Source organism: Dermacentor variabilis, chromosome 1 (assembly GCF_050947875.1).
Source record: "Dermacentor variabilis isolate Ectoservices chromosome 1, ASM5094787v1, whole genome shotgun sequence".
NCBI lineage: Eukaryota > Metazoa > Arthropoda > Arachnida > Ixodida > Ixodidae > Dermacentor > Dermacentor variabilis.
The window spans coordinates 134,859,921-134,881,522 of NC_134568.1; the positions used below are offsets into that span (position 1 = coordinate 134,859,921).

Consider the following 21,602-nt stretch of genomic DNA (forward strand, 5'->3'; position numbering starts at 1 on the left):
ACTATCCCTAGGAGTTTTGGCCAGTGCCACCCCTCACAAACCTTGGCGGCGGATGTGGAGCACCCTTACTGCCGCAGGCGTCACGAGTACGTGATCTTTTTGGGTGAAGGCAGCTAGTCAATAAACCGACACTAGTTCTTAAACCGACACAGCCAAAGTTTTGTCTGGCTAAGGATGAGGAAGGGACCTGACGATTACGACGACATCGTAAAGGAAAGAACGCCATGTGAGGGCGCAGCAAACCCAGTTTCGACTTTTCAACCGCTGTTGCCAGTAAAATAAGATGACTCGTTCCCATTTGGCTAAGCAAGTCGTCGCTTCAGCGTTACGGTGCATTGGAATCAGGGATATAGTCGGCAGTCCGCTCAAGAACTTGGCCCACTAGCTCATTGGCCATTTTTGTCTGACAATTCAGCAGCCTCGCTTTCTCCTGACCCTGAGCTCCCCTCGAAGCCCAGAAGTCAATTCTCTGACCAGACATACGTGCATTGTGACCCTGTGTGGCTGCATCGTTCTCCGCAGTGCTCACCGGTGGAAGAGAGAGATAAAACTTTATTGTGTCCTTGATGTGGTCCCGCCACAAGTTTGTCTCCGGAGGCTTCGGCCTGAGACAGCCGTGACACCTTCTTTAGGTTGCGCCTGGGGATCTGAAACTAACAACCCTATAACGTGTCTTAAGTTCCCGTCTCCTGTGTCTGTGGCGGGCATTCATCGCCTTCTGGGGCTGCACCACATAATGATAAGGATATTAGGCACCAAATGCTCAGGGAAGCCAAACTCAGGTCAAATGTTCCATGTACCAGAGGACTATACCTGTTGGATATATCACAACAAATGCCGTTAAATTATTGCTGCAGCACCTTCGTCACACAGGGCTGCATGCGTTTTTTGAGGCTCTTTCTTGGTCATTTCGAGCGCGGTCACGAGCACTTGTCTTGGCACTTTGACCATGCTCGAAAAACTGGACAATCGCCCCTTTACAGAGGAAAAAGCTCTAGGACACTGGTCCAGACGGGCTTCGGCACTCAAGGCCTTAAGGGCTTTGCTGAAGTTTTTAAGGACATGCGAATTGTGCAACCGTCTTTGAGTGTTGTAGCGCGTAGTATCGCGTTACTGCGTGAACTTTCCGATTTCCTTTTTTCCCTCTTCTTCTTCTTCTTTCTCCTTTTATTCCCTTTACCCCTTTCCCCAGCACAGGGTAGCCAGCCGGTAATTACAGTGGCTAACCTCCCTGTCTTTCCTTCTCTTTGTCTTGTGTCTCCCCCCCCCCATCCCTTCTTGGTCATATTTTAGCTGCCATACGCTTTGCGGAAAATCTCCTGAAAAGAAAATTACCATTTCGCGATGGCGAAGCTGGGTGAGCAGGAAAGCCATATGCGTATAAAACGCGTGGCGATAGCCCACCGTTTCACGGACACATAAGGCCATCAGGTACGCATACGTTTGCTTCGATAACGTATTGCACGGCATAGCTGGTTATGTCACTGCCTTCATAAACCAGGCGCAGGAACCGCAAGGGGAAAAAAAGGACAAATAGCGAACCGCCGTGTAGACGGAAAGAAGAGCTTCTGGTCTGCTCGCGTAGCGCTCCATAACGAACTGAAACAGCGCGTGACGCTCTTCGGTGGGAAAGGGACGGGGCAAGCCGCAGTCAGCGGTGCGTTACCAAGTGTGCAACAACCACGCACCCGGGCCGCGGAGCACCGTATGCGCAGTACTTGGGGAATCATTCGGGCGTACCGGGCCGTCTGGTTTGAGACCACGCCTTTCAAACGCTTGGTCGACTGTGATTACGACTAACAGAACACTGTACGGGGTCAGCGTGCCGACCACGGGTGCGCGAGAACGAAAATATCAAGAAGCGAGTTTTGGAGTCGGCTCTTCTGCTGCCAGTCGTAGCCGTATGTAGTCGCTGTTCCTCGTCTTCGTCGTGTCGTCGCTCTTGCGGAGTGTCGTATTCGCTTGGTTAAGTGTGTAGCACGCCTGTAAGGGATTTTACTCGCGGCGGCTATATAGATAAATAGTACTGCCTTAATCAGCGCTATGCTGGCTCTTGATATTGTGTGATTGTGCCAGCCGCTTGCATAATTAAACCTGAAGAGCTCGTCGGCGACGCCAGTCATATTTCAGCAAAGGCCCCGCAGACACTCGTCGTTTTCGCAAATCTCTATAGCTAAAAGAACGATTCCTTTCCTATCATGATGATCACAGAGAGGCTGAAGGTATGATTTCAGGCTCGAAAGAAAGTGATTCTCGCATTCCATTCTTCTTCATGTGCGAGTTCAAATGTGTCAGCGAATGGTTTGCAGGAGATCCTGTTACTGGAGTAGCGCAGCCCTCAGGAGAATAAGATGCCTTGGCGGCGAAGACGAGGCGGGATATGTGTGAGATGATGAGCAGCTTATTGTTGAACTCAGTGGTAACAGGAAAGACACTGCTGAACACTAGATCGAAGGTTTCATTTCGACCACCGAAATTTAAAGGCTCTCGCGTACCGAGCTTTAGGTCCAGGTTACAGAACCATGCAGCAAGTAAAAGTGAATCCGGGACCTGCCACTATGGCGCATCTTGTAGCCGTAGCGTCGCTTCGTTATAAAGCCCACCAATTGATCATCAAAGTAAAGACAGTGATTATGATGGCCAAATGTAGATGACATGAGCTATTTTTTTAGCTATTTATGTACAGTCGTGAGCAAAAGTAACGGACCCCTGCGAGCGCATGTTGAAAAGCATGCATGTGCCTCCTTGCGCCACGCCGCTCATGACAGTTACCGCGCAGCGCGCAAGTGCGTTCCTATATTATTCATCGAAACGACATCCGCACATGTGTACTGCACCGGAAAATACGTCACAGGAGCTTGAGCGACGAGGCGCCAAGTGGGGCTGGCATGCTTTTCGGCACGCCATCACAGGGGTCCGTTACTTTTGCTCATGACTGTACGTATACGGGCCATCCATACTCATTCAATTGTAGGCAGTAGTAGTTGATGGGCTACTTACTTCGTTACTTTGAAAAAAAAATTATCGGGTTTTACATGCCGAAACCACTTTCTGATTATGAGGCAAACCGTAGTGAGGGCCTCCGGAAACTTGGACCACCTGGGGTTCTGTAACGTGCGCCGAAATCTAAGTACGCAGGTGTTTTCATTCCCATTGAAATGCGGCCGCTGTTGCCGGGATTCGATCCCCTGATCTAGGGCTTAGCAGACCAACACCATATAGCCACTAAGCAACCACGGTGGGTCGTTACATTGAACACACATTCTGTAGCAAACAGCGCGAATAACGGTACACAAAAGTATACTCTACTACACACGTACTTGTGTAGTAGAGTATACTTTTCTCTCGTTGTCTTTGAGGCCTTGTTTCACCACAGCAACGATATATATATATATATATATATATATATATATATATATATATATATATATATATATATATATATATATATATATATATATATATATATATATATATATATATATATATATATATATATATATATATATATATATATATATATAAAATGGAACTAAAGGAGACGTGATACGGCTCAATATAAAGGTAGTTACGCCACCCTAATGTCAAAGAGAGGCGGAACCACTTGAAGAATCAGATAGCTGGCTACGCCTGAGAATTAGCCAAACCAGCGAGGCGTATTCACTGACTGCGCAGTTTTACAGCGAAGCTGTTTATAGCTACCCTTCGGAAAAATCGTGGCGGGGAACAGAAAACGCCTTGCGGCAAAGCCAACTTTCTCAGGAATGCTCTGTAGCTTTAAACCTGATACTTAAAAGGAAGAGGTCTGGACACCGACCAAAAATGGTTTAAAATCGTTATTTACGTTTCGGCTCCCCCACGGGAGCCTTGTTCACAATGAAAGAAGCGGCAGAGCTGGCGCCCCTTTTTATGTGCGTCTCAAAACATGATTAAGGCACCTGGCGTACATGGGCGGCAGATTGCCTTCGTTGCGATTAAGAGTGTGCGCCGTCAACACATCATACCAAGGAGACTTACTACACACATTGAAAAGAATGAGCAAGTGCCACATACTATGATATAATTTAGGGCAAAACTCTCAAAGCAAGACATCACGCTGCAACTCTACCATCAAGTCATAGATCCGCATCAAGCTCCCAAGCTAGATACAAGAGCCATACTCGAACTGGATCTCAAGAAAGCATTTGACAACGTAGGGCATAATGCAATACTAGAAGAACTTTCTAACGTAAACTTAAGGCATAAGACATACCGATATATAGCGGATTTCTTTACCGGCAGAACTGCTACCCTGAATATCGGAGGACTCAAATCGAACATTGTAAACTTGGGTGACATAGGCGCGCCTCAAGGATCGGTGCTATCACCCATGTTATTCAACATCGCACTCATTTATCTTCCGAGATTATATGCGGATTATATAACGTTATGGGTGACGGGTGGCAGCGATGGCGAAATCCAGAAGACCCTGCAGGAAGCAAGAAATACAGTCACAACATACGTAGAACCAAGAGGACTCTCATGTTTCCTGGAGCAATCTGAGCTCCTACTAATCAAATCAAAATACCAAAGGAAATCGCAAGCCACTAACGAACAAAGAATTGCCTTGGAAATCAAAAGTATGCCCGTACCCCAAGTCTCATGCCTAAGGGTACTGGAATTGTACCTATAAAGTGACAAAAAAAAAAACACCACAACAATCTAACGCTTAAAGACATTCACGGCACAGGTGGGCCGGCTTAGTTCGTGTATTGCTACCACACACACCGGCATGAAAGAGAAGAATATCATTCGACTAGTGCAAGCCTTCATCATCTCTCGCAGAGCATATAGCGCACCATTCTTAAATTTCACGCATACCGAGAAGCACACGATTGACATACTGATTAGGAAAGCATTAAAAAAAGCATTATACGTTCCTTCAATCACAAGAAACGAAAAGTTATTAGCCCTAGGATTACGCAATATACTGGACGAAATTGTAGAAGCACACAGAACATGACACTATGAACGCCTAATACACACGAAGGCTGGACGGACAATACTAAACAAGATGGCAATACAGCACCAGATGGGAATTGAAAAGAGATATTCCACCGGACATCAGGAACACCTTCATAATACCCCAACCCAAAGAACATGCACCCAAACCATAACGCAGATCGACGGAAAGCAAAAGCCCAAAGACTCAACAAAGTGCTCAAAGACGCTGAACATGTGGCTTATGTTCGTGCTGCAAACTATCCGTCACAACCAACCATGACACTTGCATTTTTTAAGGGTACAAAAGTGGATATCGCAACAACTAACTCCATACCTACCAAACACCCAGAAGAAGGGCAAGAGGCTGTAATAGCTTTAGCATACGCATCATGCAATGCATCGTGCATCGTCACCGATTCCAAAGCAGCCGTAATTAATTACACCAAGGGACTTATATCACCTCAAGCATATCGAATTCTCATTGCAACACATCCTACCCACAGGAGAACTCTTCGACTCATCTGGATGCCAGGCCATGCAGGGGTAATTGGGAACAACGCTGCGAACGACGCTTCCCGAGAAAGTGTCCACCGGGAGAGTCAGTTGCGTCGCCCCTCTCTCTCTGGACAACAAATCCCCGATGAGACCCAAACAGAACTACGGCCCCCAGAACCAGAACCAGATCAAGAAATAACAGCTTCCCAATACGAACAAATTACTACTTAAGGAGAAATCCTCGAATACTACGGAAATTCTGGCTATAAATATCCTCCTCCTGACAAATCATTAAACAAACACCAAGCAACTACGTGGAGACTTCTACAAACAAGCACTTTCCTTACGCCGCTACTCATGCACCGAATACACCCAGAAGCATACTCATCACACTGTCATACATGCAATACACTACGTGCGGACCTCCATCACATTATATGGGCATGCCCATCAGCTCCAAGCAATATCAAGCACAGCATTAACCACAATGCTAAAATAAAAAAACCCTGAGCAGTGGGAGGCTATACTGCTCAGCGAATGCCCAGAAGACCAGCTCTTGACTGTCCGGCTGGCGGAGGACGCCGCTATGGTTCAAGGCTTGGCCTGCGTCTGACGGAAAATGGAGCTTTACGGGGCTAGCCTCCCAGCCTCTCCGTTCTGCTTTCGAACCCTGCAGGGACTTTTCAATAAAGTTGTTTTATCTCTCTCTTTCTCTCGTACAACACCAGCCAACACAAGCCTCAACCACCCATATACCGTCATTCCCATGACAGGACAGCGCCGTTAGAAAACTCCCACATCCGATGGCGCCAGATTTCACTCTACGTAAAACAGTGAGAAAATCTATGGTGCAAGGACTTCCCTGTCATGCAGAGTGCCGGTGCTCCTGTAACACCTCTGGCAGTCGCAAGCTCTTTCGATTCAAGGCCACCGTATATGGGCCAGACTGAGAACCTCACGTCACTTCAAGTCATACTCACAGTGGTTTCTAAACCTCTTACAAAATCTGTACGCCGACGGTGGTGGGGGGATAAAAAAGCTTCTGCTGCTTTCGCATACGTTCTTTTTTTTCTGAAATCACTGTAGTGGTGTGTTACCTTCGAGGCTTCTACACATGGATGTCGTGTGTATGATGACATGCAGTTGACCTTAATGTGCGCATAGCATCGAGGTTTGAACTTGCAGCAGCATAGAGCCCTCTGCCATACAAGTCGCAGATTTACATACTTCGCACGTCGAAGAGGCCTTAAAACTTCTTCACCCTTAACACAACCCACCGCGATGCTTCGGCGCTTCTTGTAAGGAAGCGTGCATGCATGCATGCACGCATGTGTGCGTGCGCGCGCGCGCGTTTGTGTGTGTGTGTGTGTGTGTGCGTGTGTGTGTGCGTGCGTGCGTGCGTGCGTGAGCGCGCGTCCCCTGCCCCCGCCTTTAACTTCACTTTTCGAGATCCAATAAGCGCTGTTTATGAAACCTTATAACGATTAAGGCCTGAATACTTACACGCGCTAAACAAGTGCATGCTGACGACTCCTCGCGTGTGCCGGCGAAATATTTTTTATCTTCAAAGCTGCGAAGGCGCGCCAAAAGGGGTCAGCACGCAACAGAACAGCACAGACTAGGAGAAAGAAAAAGCTCGGAAGTCATCATGCTTCACTCGAGTGACTGTAATGCGATAATATAATGAGATCCTATTATTCCATGATTATATATCGACATCCGGATGACTTCTCCTACCTCATGGTCACCTGTGTATTATGACATCAGGATATACTGCTGCTATATATACCTACTCCCGTCTTCGTTTCTAGATTGGAATCATCTTTTCCACAGAAGCATATCAGCAGAAAAATTGTTTTTTTTTCTTTCTCCCAGACACGAGACGTGCTATACACCACAGCTATTGCTGTATGACATACCATCCAGTTACCGCTATAGAGATCAATGCATACTGGCAATACTTATCACTTAATAAGCACTGCCATAGATATCGCGTTGCTACAACCACTGCCATACAGCGCAGTGTGGGAGAGAGCTCCACGCAATACTGTGCGCTCGCTGCACGCTCACCCAACCACCGCTGTTCATCCGGTCACATGCCTTCTTACGTCACATCGCTCCGCTGTAAAGCCCCTCAATTTTTCAAAAGTAGCGCCATTCTTAGATCTTTCCGACACCCCGCTCACCCTGGCGCGTCCTCCTCCACGCCTCCTGTCGCCCCAGCCTCCTCCGCTACCCCATTGGCCAATCTGTGTCACGTGGAAGCAGGCACCGCGCTTTTCTATATTTTTTCTTTCCAGGGCGGAGCAGGCGCCGCGCTTCTGTGTATTTTTTTCTTTCCAGCGCGCGCCGACCTCCATTGTTGGGCCTGCGCGACGAAAGTACGGCAGGCGGACTGACGGAGTGCGTTAGCGCAATAGAATGTGTAGGGCCGAAAACTTAATGCTGCTGCGCCTTCGGTTGCCGCAACAGACACAGCGAGGGCAAAAAGCCTTTTGCTTTGCCATCCGGTGGGCACGCAAAAATAAGTGTGGATTCGCAGGATCGGGCGCGCTGACTTCGAGGAAGTGGCAAAGAACGCACGGCTTAGTGAAGTAAGGGCCACGGCTACTCACAACCTCTTATTTCGAGCCTAGCCCACGCCTTACGCTTCGAAAAAGTGTGTGCTCATGCTCTGCGTGGTTTTAAGCGCGTTGTTTGACTTTTTTTTTTTCGAGTGTGCTCTCTTTGTTTCATGTAGTTTCGTCTTGCGGTGAAATGCACGCATCTGCAGCTGGCCTGTGACATAAAAGCGACTTTATTCAGGGTGTGTTTTGAGCTCCACCAGAAGTTAACATATTCTCGATGCTTTTGCAAGGCTCAATATGACTTACGATGCAGTCTTTTAGCTTCGAATGTACGCCCGCATGTATTGATTTGGTTTGAGGTGATTAACGTTTTTAACGTTCCGAAGCGACTAAAGCTAGGATGCAGGTCGTAGTGGATGGCTCCGGATAACTTTATCTAGCTCGCCTGGGGATGTTTAACGTGCACTTTGATCGTAGAGTCGTACGTGGGCCGGTAAATTCCTTGTTGGCGTTTCATAACACTCGCGCGGGCGCGCTAGCGCTGCTTTAGAAGTTGGCGCCTCGGCGCGATTGTATTTCTTCAATAAATTTTATTTACTAGTTGTAACACCTTGTCATTATTTCGTATTATTGACGGCGCCTCTAGGGCACCAAAGCGGCAACGGGAACACCAAAGCTAGAACCAGGGCTGGATGGGGCCCGCCGAAGCCTGTGCATGCCAAGGGGGTATAAGATTGCGGACAGTCAATTTTGTATGCGAACACTCCGACGCCTGCATTATTGTAATGTCACGTGCTCTTCGAGGCCTCCGTTAGCCATTACATGTGCCCTCCTGGAGCAGTACTTCTAACAAAAAAACAATATATCGTCACGATTACCAAAGCACATCGCAATGGAAAAAACGGCCCTGTTGCCAGGCATTGCTGACTGCACACAGCCATTCCGCCTGTGTGCGGTCAGCAATCTCTCACGCGCCGGCCGAAGAAAAGTATCCTGCAGGTACGTAAATGAACCTACGAAACTACGTACACATACTTTCACGCTGTCAACACCTGAAACTTTGGTAATTACGCGCGTGTTTGAGTACACCGCGTGCATGCGTCGTGTTTCAGCAACACGAACTCTCAACGTCGCGCGCTTTACGCCTTAAATACGCCTTGAATAACGGTCCTTTTCTCTATTTCTTCCGCAATTCCAACACGAAATTCTAAAGGCCAGTTACCGACTGTCGAAGAAAGATCTCGATTGAAAAAACTGCTCCGCAGGGCTCGAACGAACTTTTCCGCGGATTTCTTCCCGTAGCGTGTTAGCCGTCGTCTGCTACAGCAGGCCCACCACCGGCGGCGCCACCGTCGAGGCCGCGCCGAGAGGAGAAGGAGGGAAGTGAATGGCGCTACTTTGGGAGATTAAGGGGCTTTACTCCGCTGCGCCTTCTCCTCCACGTCGTTGCTCTTACCCCGCCAGTTGCTCCGCCGCGGACATACCCCCCTACATCGCCGAAAGCCTGTGGTGATCGTGTTGCTACAGGCAGGGTTAGCCTGGTTGGCCAGGCTGTTGCTCCACCTGACCGTCTTTTTCCGCGAGTCCACGAAATTTCTCAAATCAACGCCTAATGTATTACGAGCGACGACGGCGCAGGCAATGTCGTATTTTGAACATAAAAGTTGGTCTCTTTCTCTTTCTAGGAGAAATGTCGGCAGAATGCCTGACGCTTCCTTGCGCACTATTCGTGGTCTTATCGGGAGTATTTGGTCTCTCTTGCACTATCCGAAATTATGAATCTGTACCAACTAGCCTAATCGCAGCGCTTGTTAATGTGCTTCCGGGAAGACCAACTGCTCTACATTCGCATGAGGAAACCGTCTTCTTTTCATGCTGTTCAGATGCTTCTTCAACACAGACGCGCTGGCAGGACTAGGTGAAATATGCTCCGTACTTCGTTGTACCCAGAGTATCTCAATTCAACGCCGAAGGCCACTTTTTGTTTTGATCTGCATATTATGATATCTTGTAAAAGCTCTGGCCACCTTCTCCCTCACCACGGTAGCCAACTGGAACTACCTCTGATTAACATCCCTGCCTAATATGCAACCTCTCTCTCTCTCTCTCTCTCTCTGGTGAGGACGCGTATAGTGCATGGCTAATAAGATCGGCCCACCAACATTTTAGACTACTCCGAGATTAACCCGAGCTACAAACATGGATGCAACGGCCCAGTTTTGACCTGCGTAATGCTATCGCATAAACAACAATTCGGCTGAACCCATCTGACGATGATGTGAACGTTAATGCGATTACACACCGTATTGCCACCGCCGAAGCGCGCCATGTACTGCAGCCGGATCCTCTCTCGCATATCCCCCTGGACACACTGCGCCATCTAGCAGCGCCGCCGCGAAGTCGGCGTGTGGCGCGTGTGCCAATATATATTTAGACAAGATTGCCTGATATACGTGGTGTCCCTGCTAACTTGGACGAAGATTTTAAAGTAGCCAAGAGCTCTAGAGAAATCGTACCGACTGCATATTAGCCGTAGTCGCATGTACTTACGACCAGTATTGTTTCATCACGAAGTAGTACTTAAATAAATAATTTTAATTAGCGAACTTTTTAATTATTGCTTGAATCGCAAACATATCAATTACATAGCTGAAGGGCACCTTAAATAACCTCCGTATCAAGCATTTATTTCGTGCTGAAGTTGTACTGGTTGTTTTATCCAAGAAAAAGCAAAAGCCCGCGAAATACGTGAAATACGAAATAGATGCGCACTCGCACGCCGTTACTCAAGCCCCTACAAGCAACCATTGAAAAATATACGGCTGCATTCTCTTATCGCCGCATCGTACAAAGCTCCGCTACGCTTATCAATGCGTCAGCGGCGTGTTCGCTTGATGCCGCGACCGTCACATAGCGCGAAGCCCTGTATCGAGCTGCCGCCGCTAGTAAAGCCGTGTATCCGTGGCTATTCTCTTGGGAGCCCTTGAGTAGCGGCGCGCGAGCGCGAGTCTATTTCGTATTTTGGATGTTTCGCGCGCTTTTGTTTTTTCTCGGAAATACCAACGAGACAAAGCTGAGCATTAAACAAATGCTTGATTCGGAGGTTATTTGAGGTGCCCTAGAACTTTGTAATTGATATGTTTGCGATTCAAGCAATAATTAAAAAGTTCACTAATTAAAATAATTAATTAATACTTCGTGATGAGAAATATACTGGCCCTAAGTACATACGACTACGGCTACTATGCAGTCGGTACGATTTCTCTAGTGCTCTTAGGTATCTTTAAAATCTTGTTCCAAGTTAGCTGGGACACCCTGTACATATGACGCGGGTTCGATTCCGCCCAGCATCGGATAAAATATTAAAAACCCGCCGTGGTTGCTCAGTGGCTATGGTGTTGGGCTGCTGAGCACGAGGTCGCGGGATCGAATCCCGGCCTCGGCGGCCGCATTTCGATGGGGACGAAATGCGAAAACACCCGTGTACTTAGATTTAGGTGCACGTTAAAGAACCCCAGGTGGTCGAAATTTCCGGAGTCCTCCACTACGGCGTGCCTCATAATCAGAAAGTGGTCTTGGCACGTTAAACCCCATAATTACATTACAAAATATTAAAAGATTTCTCTTGTCACTGAAAAGTAGCTCAGTGACCCAAGTTGGCTTAAAAGAAGTTCATTGAAGAGCGGTAAGTTGTTCCAACGGCTGATTTCGAGCTCGGTGTCCTCAGAACAGCGGCCCGATGCCCCACCCATTGGATCTTGAACTACTCAGCGACTCAAGTTGGCGGGAAATAGGCGCGGACAGACAGACATACTGCAAAGTTGGTGTAGTTTCCAAATAATGTTAATCGCACTTAAGGAACTCGTGGATTTCCCGAAAGACGGGCACATGGCCTCCATTGACGCCATTAAGTAAACTTAAAGAATTTAATCACGGGAGCTGTTTCCTGCTTCAGTTATGGGGTTGAACGAGCAGAGTTTTCATGTACTGCGCGCGTGACCGACATGCCGTCAGACAGTACATGTCGTCACTCGGTGTTTGTAAAGAGTATCTAAGCCACGCTGCGAGACCGTGCCGGTGTGATCAGTCGCCGGACCATGTCGCAACTCTATTGTTGCGCAAGCCTGGCTCCTAGAACGCGCGTGTATCGTGCTTTAGGCGGCCGCGCTTTTGTAGCGATGCCTTCCGCCCGATTGTATGCCACTCTTATCATCCACCATTCACGGCCAGCTCATCGCATTCATAACATGGGCGAAGTGTCGCTCTGACCGCTTAGGAAGTGCCACAAGCGTGAAAAGTCATAGCATAGGAAAAGGCGTCGCTGGAGTATCGCCAACCAGGTGGTCAAAATTCAACTGGAGCCTTCCCCTACGAGGTGCCTAATAGCCCACAGCGTAGCATCTCGGCGTTAGAGTGCATTAAAAAAAAATAGCCCTGAGGATAGCGGCTCTGCCGTCTTTACCTTTATATCCTAAGGGCACGGTTTTCTTATTATGCCTTGCCAGTGCGACTTTGGTGACCTCTAAATGAAATAACGTGAGCCGTTAATGTATCCGCTGCCCGGAACAGAAGTATTTGTTGCTGCGCGTAGAACAGCCCTATTTATCCGTCGTTTGTTCGGAAGGAGCACGCTAACGTGTTTCATGTCGAGCCTTCTTGTCTCCTCCTCACCCTTCGTTCGTGTTACAAGCACATTAAACTCGACCTCGGCGTGCCGGAACATTTAGGTCAGACGTTCAAGACGGCGCAGTTTCGTCGAATCAGCGACGCGTCCGTGCATCCAACTTCCGAACGACGACTTGTGTTTGCCATTCCATGCGGCCCACACCGCCTTCCGAGTTTGCATTCTTCCTCCGCATTCGTTCTTCGTCTGCCGGAACGATGGAGGGGAGAAGAATGTAAAACATGATCTTGACCTCCTGGCTTTGGCACCCGACACGTCCTCTGCGAGTGTATGCGTTAAACTTACTGCAGATGACTGGCTAGCGCCTTCAGCCCACAAGCCCTGCGTGAATTTGCATTCATCTGCTCGGGCAGGGTTCAAATTTTCGTAGTTACTGGCAGTGAGAAAAGAGTAAACACCGGCAAGTGTCTCTGCAGGGAACCGCTCAGCAGGTAGGACAATGTGGAGAGAGAAACGAGCCCGACCTCTTCTCTCCTCCTTCCCCTGTTTCCACCGCTGGCTTTCGCGCGAAGGAAAACGCTGTAAATCGACTTCACGGTAGCCCAGGTAGCGCGTCTGCCCTCCTTACCCGATCGTTTTCTTTCTTTCTTTCTTTCTTTTTTTTTTTTCCTTTTCGCGAAAACCTTCTCGCCTCGGCTACGTACGCCGGACGGAACCGCCGAAGCCGCCGCTGCTGCTGCTGCTGCGAAGTTTGCGCCGGCTGGGCCAACCCCTACCATTCGTTCGTTCCGCACACCTAGCTGCGCACACTGAGCAGAGCGGAAGTTTTCTGCGCGTCTTCGACGGCCTCCTCCTCCCTTCCCCAGAACGCCACCGTGCGCCGGCTGCTGCTGCTTGCTCAGGTCGAACGGCCGGGCAACCGGTCAGATGTCACGATCGGATTGCGCGCGTCCGTCCGTCTGTTGCGGGCCTCGACGGGTTCCGGGAATGCCCTCATTCCTGTCGCGAAGCGCCGGCGGGTTGGCCGACGCGTGTTCCCCAGTTTGCGCTGCTGCCGCTTAGACGCCTCCGGCGTTTCCTCGGGCCAGGACCGTGGGTCGTGTGCTGCGCGATAGCGCGTTGTGCGTGCTACTCTTGCTGTGTGTGGACAAGCCGACACGTGTTTTATGTGGCAGCGAAAGGCAACCGTTGTCTGCGGACTTTTTGCCTTTCCGCAGTGAGTGGCCCGAAGGGAATGGTAGAGCGCGACGCTGTAATCTCCAAGCTCCATTGTTCTTCTCGACGAAGTGCGGTGTGTATCTGGAATCCTGCAGTGATTCATCCAGCGGAGGCGGAACAAAGGCCCGGCCATGGCTTGGTATTCATCGCCATCCTGATGTGTGCAGCTCAGATCACTCGCATCAGTCGAGGTGTTCCTATGAATAGACAGCACTCAGCTTTAAGTACTCGCTCTTGCAGTCCACTTCGGCGGCAGGTTCCTGTGGTGGAGCCACGATCGCGGCTTTGTACACAGCGCTGCATGTAGCTTTTTATCCGACATTGGCTGCAAGGAATTTGTGTTTCAAGTGCAGGTCTTTATGACGAAAATACGGGCTAGAGCGCTTGCGTATTCTCTGGGTTCTCATTGAATGTATTTATAATGTAAAACGTGCGTCTGAATTTTGTGTATGTGTGGAATAGTCAAACTGAGCCTTAACTTTCTTGATGGCAAGGATAAAGTTCAAATCTTCGTAGCAATGACATTCATATCTTCGTAGACCTCATCTGTGTCGTCTCACATTGTGTTTTCTAGCAGAAGAGTTTTTCAGTTATATACGCCTTCAGCGTTTCAAACCGACTGATTTCTGTGCTTGGAACAGCGTTGCTACGTGATATAGCATTGCTCTAACGCTACTTCCAGGCTAGCTCTGTCCGTCTAAGTGCGGCTGCTCCAAGAAATCACTATTATACTGTGCATTCTTCGCGCAGGTGTCGTACACTAGACGTTAAAACGTTCTGGAGTTTACTGAACATTCTAGAACGTCAGAACGTACTGTGTTACAACGTCGCAGGGTCGTCGTTGCATGCAACACCTTATAAATTTTGCAGTTTTAGTGACGAAGTCTGCACGACAATCTGACACGTGCGCCCTCTGGCTCGCTCACTGTAGTTTTGGACATGTTCCATATTTTGTTCTCTCTTGTTCAGCGAAAGAAAGCGTTAAGCACTGTGTGACTTGGGCGTCGCTTAATTGGACCACCGTGATTATTGCTGGAAGTGGACTCCGTGCTTTTGACAATTATTGGGACTTGTAATATTTGCCGACAAGCTATATCTCTGTGAGTAACTATTTTTTCTTGGCACTCCTGTCCACATAATTTTTCATTTCATTCTTTAGACTCGAGTTGAACTATCGTTTCTGTTGTTAACAGGTAATTCATCTTCCTGTAGCGATGCATTCATCTTGTAATATTGCGAAGTCTGACTGTTATGTACTATCATAAGTGACGGGTTTTTCTGCCGTTCAATATGGGCTGTTTTATTGTTCCTATAACTAACATGCTTTGATGAGCAATTGTCATGAATAGTTTTACTTTCCATTCCAGGCCAATACACTTCTGTTCCTAGGCATGGATGGAACGAAAACTCCAACTTTGGTCAAGTAGGCGTGTCTTGATACCGTTTACGAATATTCAGTAAACATCTGCCACGCTGCGCGTGAATTTGTCGAGACCAAATGAATGGATGAGGTGGCAATAGATCGTAACTAATCTTACTGACTTTATTGCATTGAACATTACAGCGACTCGTACTTTTTCACCAATCGTCTCAGCAGCATTCGAGCGGCTGTGGTGTTGCACATACATGTATTGTCAGTTTTAGTGCGCAAATCTTCCAATTGGACAGAATGCCAGGAGTGTGGAGGCAAATCAGGCTCAAATGCACATGAATGTACAGAGCTTAAACTGAAGCTGTACTACAGCGTGGATAAGTAACACCTCGAACCTGAGTATGTGGTAATTCCTAATAATATCGCTATGTTCGGTGGGCTTACCTGACTCGCATTTCCTGTCATTGCTCTCTGAGCTCTGTGTTTCACGCGTTAACCCTACTCCGTGGGTCGAGGTCGTGGTGATGCGTTGCCAACTTTGCCCGCGTACCAGCTCGAATACGGTGACCATGTTCTTTAGAAAACTCTGCATCACTGTGAGGACTAGAGACATTGACTGCGAGTGACCTTTGTGTATCCGAGTGCTCCAAAAGTTTCCGAAGAAAAACGGAGATGTACTCCACGGATCGGGAAGATCAGAAACTGCCCTGCCTCTACGTGCCACTGGTGAGACGAATGCAGCAGTGTTTTTTTTTAATCTACTCTCTTACTTAGTGCATATGCTTGAAAACGTGCTGTGCTTTCGATGTGATGGCGGTCCCAGAGCTATATTTATCTGTTTTTTTAATAGTACAGCTGAGAATACTTATATCTCACATTATTTCACTCCACTATGCGCCCCCCTCTCTCATTTCCCTTCTGCGGCACGTGTCACGTTAAAGAACCCCAGGTAGTCAAAATTACTCCGGCGACTTCCACTACAGTGTCCCTCGTGAGTCGTAACCAGCTGTGCAGTTTAGGAGGGACGTTAAGTCTTACAATTTAATTCTGTGGACTGTGAGAGGTCTGCCTGTCCAATCTCACAAAAGAAGGAGAAAGAAAGACAATTGAACATTTCTTATGAGTTTGGAATGCAAAAGCATTAATGACCAATTGAACGCCCCTGAGTGGTCCTTCGAGTTGTGAACTTCTCGCGGACAAGCGGGTGCGTTGAGACGCCTGGCGCGTTTTGATTTTGCCTTGCCGAAGCGCAGTTAGAACGCAGGCGAGAGCTTGTGCGGACGAGGAATGCGAGAGAGGGTCAAGTGGCGTCGCGGCAATGTCCTGTCCCCACAGGCAAACCCCTGGCGCACTATTGCTGCAGCAGGTGTTCCCTTTCGCCCGCTCTGCACGGTCGAGGCGCGCTCGTGACTTGGCGTCGCAGCCAACGGAGAATGAGGCGCCGTTTCGCTCCTGCAGATGACAGACGCGGGCTCTACGCCCAGTAAGCTCTTTGACACTTTCGCACCAGAAAAAAAAACGAAAGAAAGCAAAACAATGCGAAGAAGAAGGAAAAGAAGGGTATACATTTTATCCAGGACATCCTTTGCGGCCACAGCCTTTCTAATGCTTAAGAGAACGTACTGTTACGCGCGGTTAACAAGATCCTAGTAGTGCGTGAGCAGATTTGTTGCCGCTGTAACGAACGACTATTGTTTATGTCGTGAGTGTAGGGTAGCGTGCTTGAATACAAGTGGCGGAATCAGAAACTAGCTAGAAGCAGCTCACGTTGGTCAGCATGACAAGAAATCCTTAATACGCTGAGAGGCGTTTTTTTTCTTCCGGCATCACTTTCTGAAGCAGTGGGCTTCGTTTAAGACGTCGGAAAAGTTGATCTTATCGTGCTCTATGAATTTATGAGCTTACATTAATTTACCTCGCTGATATGCGCGAGTTACGTGTGGCGCGCTATAGCGACACCAATGAAGCGAATGAAGGCAGCTGGTGTAGTTTGCGAGACCGTCACGCTTGCTGTCATGTAGTCAGCGTCGCATGCGACACGAACATATCACGGAGAGAGAGAGAAAAAAAAATTACCGACGATTACGTTACTTCCTAATGCGAAATTTGAGCGCAGCAAATAAGCTGTTTCACCTTTTGGATAGATTGAGGCAAAGAAATCGAGCAACACATGTATGCGCTATCACAGAATTTTTTTTTTATTTTTCACACGTATTCCTTTAACAAAGACTCCACTAACAGTTCTTGACAGTCATGAAGGAAGCTTTGTGGTCGGAGAAATAGACTGATATATGTTCGACTTGGTACACCAATGCTTGATTCTCAAAGACGAGATCTATACAAGTGCCTCGCGAGGTTGTCACAGCCGTGGGGGAAGCAGAGGCTAAGCGCCGCCGCCGAGAAGACCCTGCCGTTCGCGCCGCCGAAGCGGAGGCTCATTGCCGCCGTCGAGAGCAACCAGCAGTAAGCGAGGCTGAAGCAGAAGCTCATCGCCGCCGCCGAGAAGACCCTGCAGTTCGCGCCGCCGAAGCGGAGGCTCATCGCCGCCGTCGAGAGCAACCAGCAGTAAGCGGAAGCGGAGGGGGGCGGCGTGTACACCCAGCGGCAAACGATGGGGGCAGAAGCGCGCGCAGCAAGCGGACAACACGATAAAGGGAGGAGGGAAGAGATAGCAGCGACTGACTGATGCCTCTGACTGATACTCTTTCTGCATGGCGGCGACGGTGTTCTATGCAGTCACGTTATCTTGACTCTCTAGCGGCGTCAGCGGCATCCAGCGGTATCAGTCGGTCGCTGCTAGCGCTGGGGGGATGAAAGGGGGGCGGAGCTGGTTACGAGGCCGACGACGACGCCGACGCCGACGACGACGCGAAACCCAGGAACGGACGCCAAAGAGCTGCGCTCTAAAAAAGGAGGAGTTAGCGGACATAATACAATATAGGCTTTCTGGCTAGATGGTGCCGCATCTTGAAAACGGCAGCGCTTGACGCACACCGGACGAATGGTGAAGGCTATAGTAGTGTGCCGTTTCTCTTCGTCCTATATGTCTGCCATATGCTGCGGTTTTCAAGGTTAATGAACCATGTTCATCTGAAAGAAATAAGTTCACAGAGTCAGAACCATAGAGGTCGGTCGGTGCTGACGTAACGCCGGATATCTCGCGCCCTTATGGAGACGCACGAGATGCAGCTGTAGGCGCGCGGACGAAACAGCTGCCGACACGCGCCCTGAACAGGTTGACCGTGCCCACCACGGGCACTGTTCGCTCACTCGCTCACTTGTCAGTCAATCAATCAATCAATCAATCAATCAATCAATCAATCAATCAATCAATCAATCAATCAATCTACAGACAAACCGAATACTGTGAAACAGCTTTTGTCTGGCCATGTGACTGTTTCAGAGTATTGAAGTGCGCATGGGGAGGGGGCAAATGAGTATTTATTACGATAACGTGAACTTTGTCTTCGTTCTCCTCTCATTTAATTTATTTATTCTCAGATTTGAATCTCACCCGCCGTGGTGGTTCAGCACTGGTCGTGGGTTTAATTAGTGGCCGTCGCATTCCCATGTGGGTGGTACGTATCTAAAGACGCTCGTGTACGGTGCTGCTGTTAGTGGTTGAACACCAAAGAGCCTCAGATGGTCGATATATATATATATATATATATATATATATAGACACGTGTGCTTATCTTTATCGGGCGACCACGTTTCGCCGCCTAACAAATGTAATCGCACAGAGCGGGACGCGCCTGCATGTATCCGAAGTTTCTGGAAAGTTACCGATGCTTCTACCCGGCTGTCTGTTGTCGCCGAACCTTGTGTTATCTGATTTCATCGCGTGACGCGAATGGTGTAGAACTTTGTGGAAGGCACGCGGGTCCGAACGATTAGTCTGGAACATTGGACGACTGCTGTATAAAAGCCGACGCGCTTGACCCGCTGATCAGATTTTCGACGATCGCCGACTGTGTTCGCCGCTCTCGTTGTGCTTTAAGTGTAGCCTGTTTTGTGGGCACAGGTTCGCCCAATAAAAGCTAGTTTTGCCTTTCACAGTATTGCTACTGTGTTCTTTGATGTCACGACCACGTGACAATATATATATATATATATATATATATGGTGTCCCAACTATCATGCACCAAGGTTTAAAAAATATACAAATGCCACGAAGCTGGACGGAACCAAGGTAATATTCTTTGCCGTCGCTTGGAGATACTCAGATTATTGTTTGTATTCCCCCTAATTACATAATTAGACATGATTAATTAATGAACTTCCTAAATATTATAATTAGATGAAAAGTGTCGGTGAGAAAATTGTAGAGAAACATGAAAAACCCCCGACACAGCTTTCTGTTGTTCCGTACATGCTACATAAAAGTGTTCAGCAGAATAAAAGGTGCAGCTGGCTTCCTTCACTATGGTTACCAAAAGGCAAGTAACCACAGCAATTCGATATTGCGTACCGTAACTTGTATTGTTAAGGATTACGAACACTTGGAGAACTGAAAATTCCACAACAGCTGCCGCGTTAAAAAGATATAAATAGAAAAACTAAAACAGAAAGAAATGCGGTCCAAGATGCCGGAGTGGTCTTTCATTAAAGAAATACCCCTCACCCCCATATCCTTTGAAAGAACTTTGAAACATCCTCACCTTTATGGTGCCTGCGCAAATCTGGAATACGCCTTACCATCCCAGGAATCACGAGGAAAGCTAACATGCCGTCGTTTGCCCTGAAGCCGGCCACATTAGGACTTTTACATGAGGTGCACAGTGGCCGCGTACATGTTTACATCGATAGCTAAATCACACCTGCAAGTTCAGCTGCCGCTGTGGTGATACCAACAGGACCCGTCAAAATACAGCTAAAAACGTCACATGTATCATTAACGACAGCTGCTGAACTGGTAGCCCTGCGTGCGGCTCTTCATTCATTCAGGAGGAAGCACCCCATGCATGGTCAATCTTCTGTGATTCCAAGGCAACCCTATAGAGTGTACTATCAGCACTGCGCCATGGATCACATGAGCAGCTTGTCGCAGAGATCAGAAAAGTCCACCATCGCATAGTTGACGAAGGACACGATGTATCAGTGGTTGCCTAGTCACTGTGGCATACATGGCAATGATCTAGCAGACGCAGCTGCCCGATCTGCCCACGACGGCGTCAACTGCGTTGCCATTCCACTTTCGAGAGCCGACGCAGCGAGAAAACTTTCCGCACTTGCGCGTGACCTAACATTAGCTTAGTGGAATTAATCCGGGTTCACAAGTGCACGCCTTCATACCCTGGGCCCTAATTTACAGCTCCGTATTCCGCCCGAGCTTCCACGACGTGACTGCACCCTTCTAGTGCGTCTATGGCTTGGAGTAGCATTTTCAAATGCGTACTCTTTTCTTATCGGAATGGCCAACAGCCCACTTTGTGGCTTCTGCGGGTGCAATGAAACAATCGCGCATCTTCTTTGTGAGTGCCCTCGTTTCAACCCGCAAAGAGCAGTTCACTCAGCCACACTAGACAAACTGGACGAGCGCCCAATAAAGCCGGGATCCCTAAAGCCGGGAAGAAATGTAACCTCATGACCTCCGAGCTTCTTGCGATTCAGAGAGCCTGTCACTGCTACGGCCGTGGGCGTAGACTGCTTCCTTCAAAACCTCATACTTCCATATAGAGTCAAAATTAAACGCAAGGTACGCAAACTATAAAATTTCTTTCGCTTAATTACTTGAAAGTGCTGTCATGGCCTGACTATTTTGTTTACTTCCGAGACCTAGCAGACTATAGGGTTTTGTATGACGACTGCATGAGCTATCACGCTCGTGGAATATAGTTCTTCAGCGAAGTGCTTGAAATAAGAGTACGGCAGTGTCGGCAGGGCCATTCCGCTCTTTACATGGCTGGACGAAGAACGACATGTAATGGCCTGTAGTATATCAGTATACATATAGCGGACCGGTAAACCTGTTGAGCCTCCGAACTCGGAATACAAGTGAGAGTCACGCCAGCCACACTAATACTGGCGAGCGTGGAAGTATGAATACGTCTTCCGCGATTTTCTTACGGCGTTTGCGGGAGCATTGGTCTTTAGAGGACCACTTTTGCGCCTGTATGAATAATGACTCGTGTGTACGCCTCGAGGAGTCGGTCGAGAGACGCACAGCTTGCGTCGGCTCCGCTAGTATTTCGCGGTGTCCTTCCACCGGCTCCGAACGGAGACCTCCTCTTTGAGCGGCAGTTTGCGCAGAATGGCCACGGCTGTGTATGCGGTGTGTGAGCACCTGCGTTTTCGCCAAGGCTCGGCTAAGGCATCTTCGTGGTGTGACTTACCAACGTCT

The 21,602-nt window shown here is 48.4% G+C and overlaps 1 protein-coding gene across 2 annotated transcripts in view; it reads left to right on the forward strand.

Moving 5' to 3' along the window:
- The window catches only part of LOC142584903 (uncharacterized), a 118,663-nt gene that overhangs the window by 61,845 nt on the left and 35,216 nt on the right, over nt 1-21,602 (forward strand). The window contains exon 1 of one of the 2 annotated variants that reach the window (XM_075695237.1): nt 15,288-15,985. The exons of the other annotated variant lie outside the window; for it this stretch is intronic. Within the exon in view, the coding sequence (XP_075551352.1) occupies nt 15,932-15,985 (54 nt within the window). The 5' untranslated portion in view covers nt 15,288-15,931. Of the gene's footprint in view, nt 1-15,287; nt 15,986-21,602 lie in introns of those variants that run through there. 2 annotated transcript variants of the gene reach the window in all.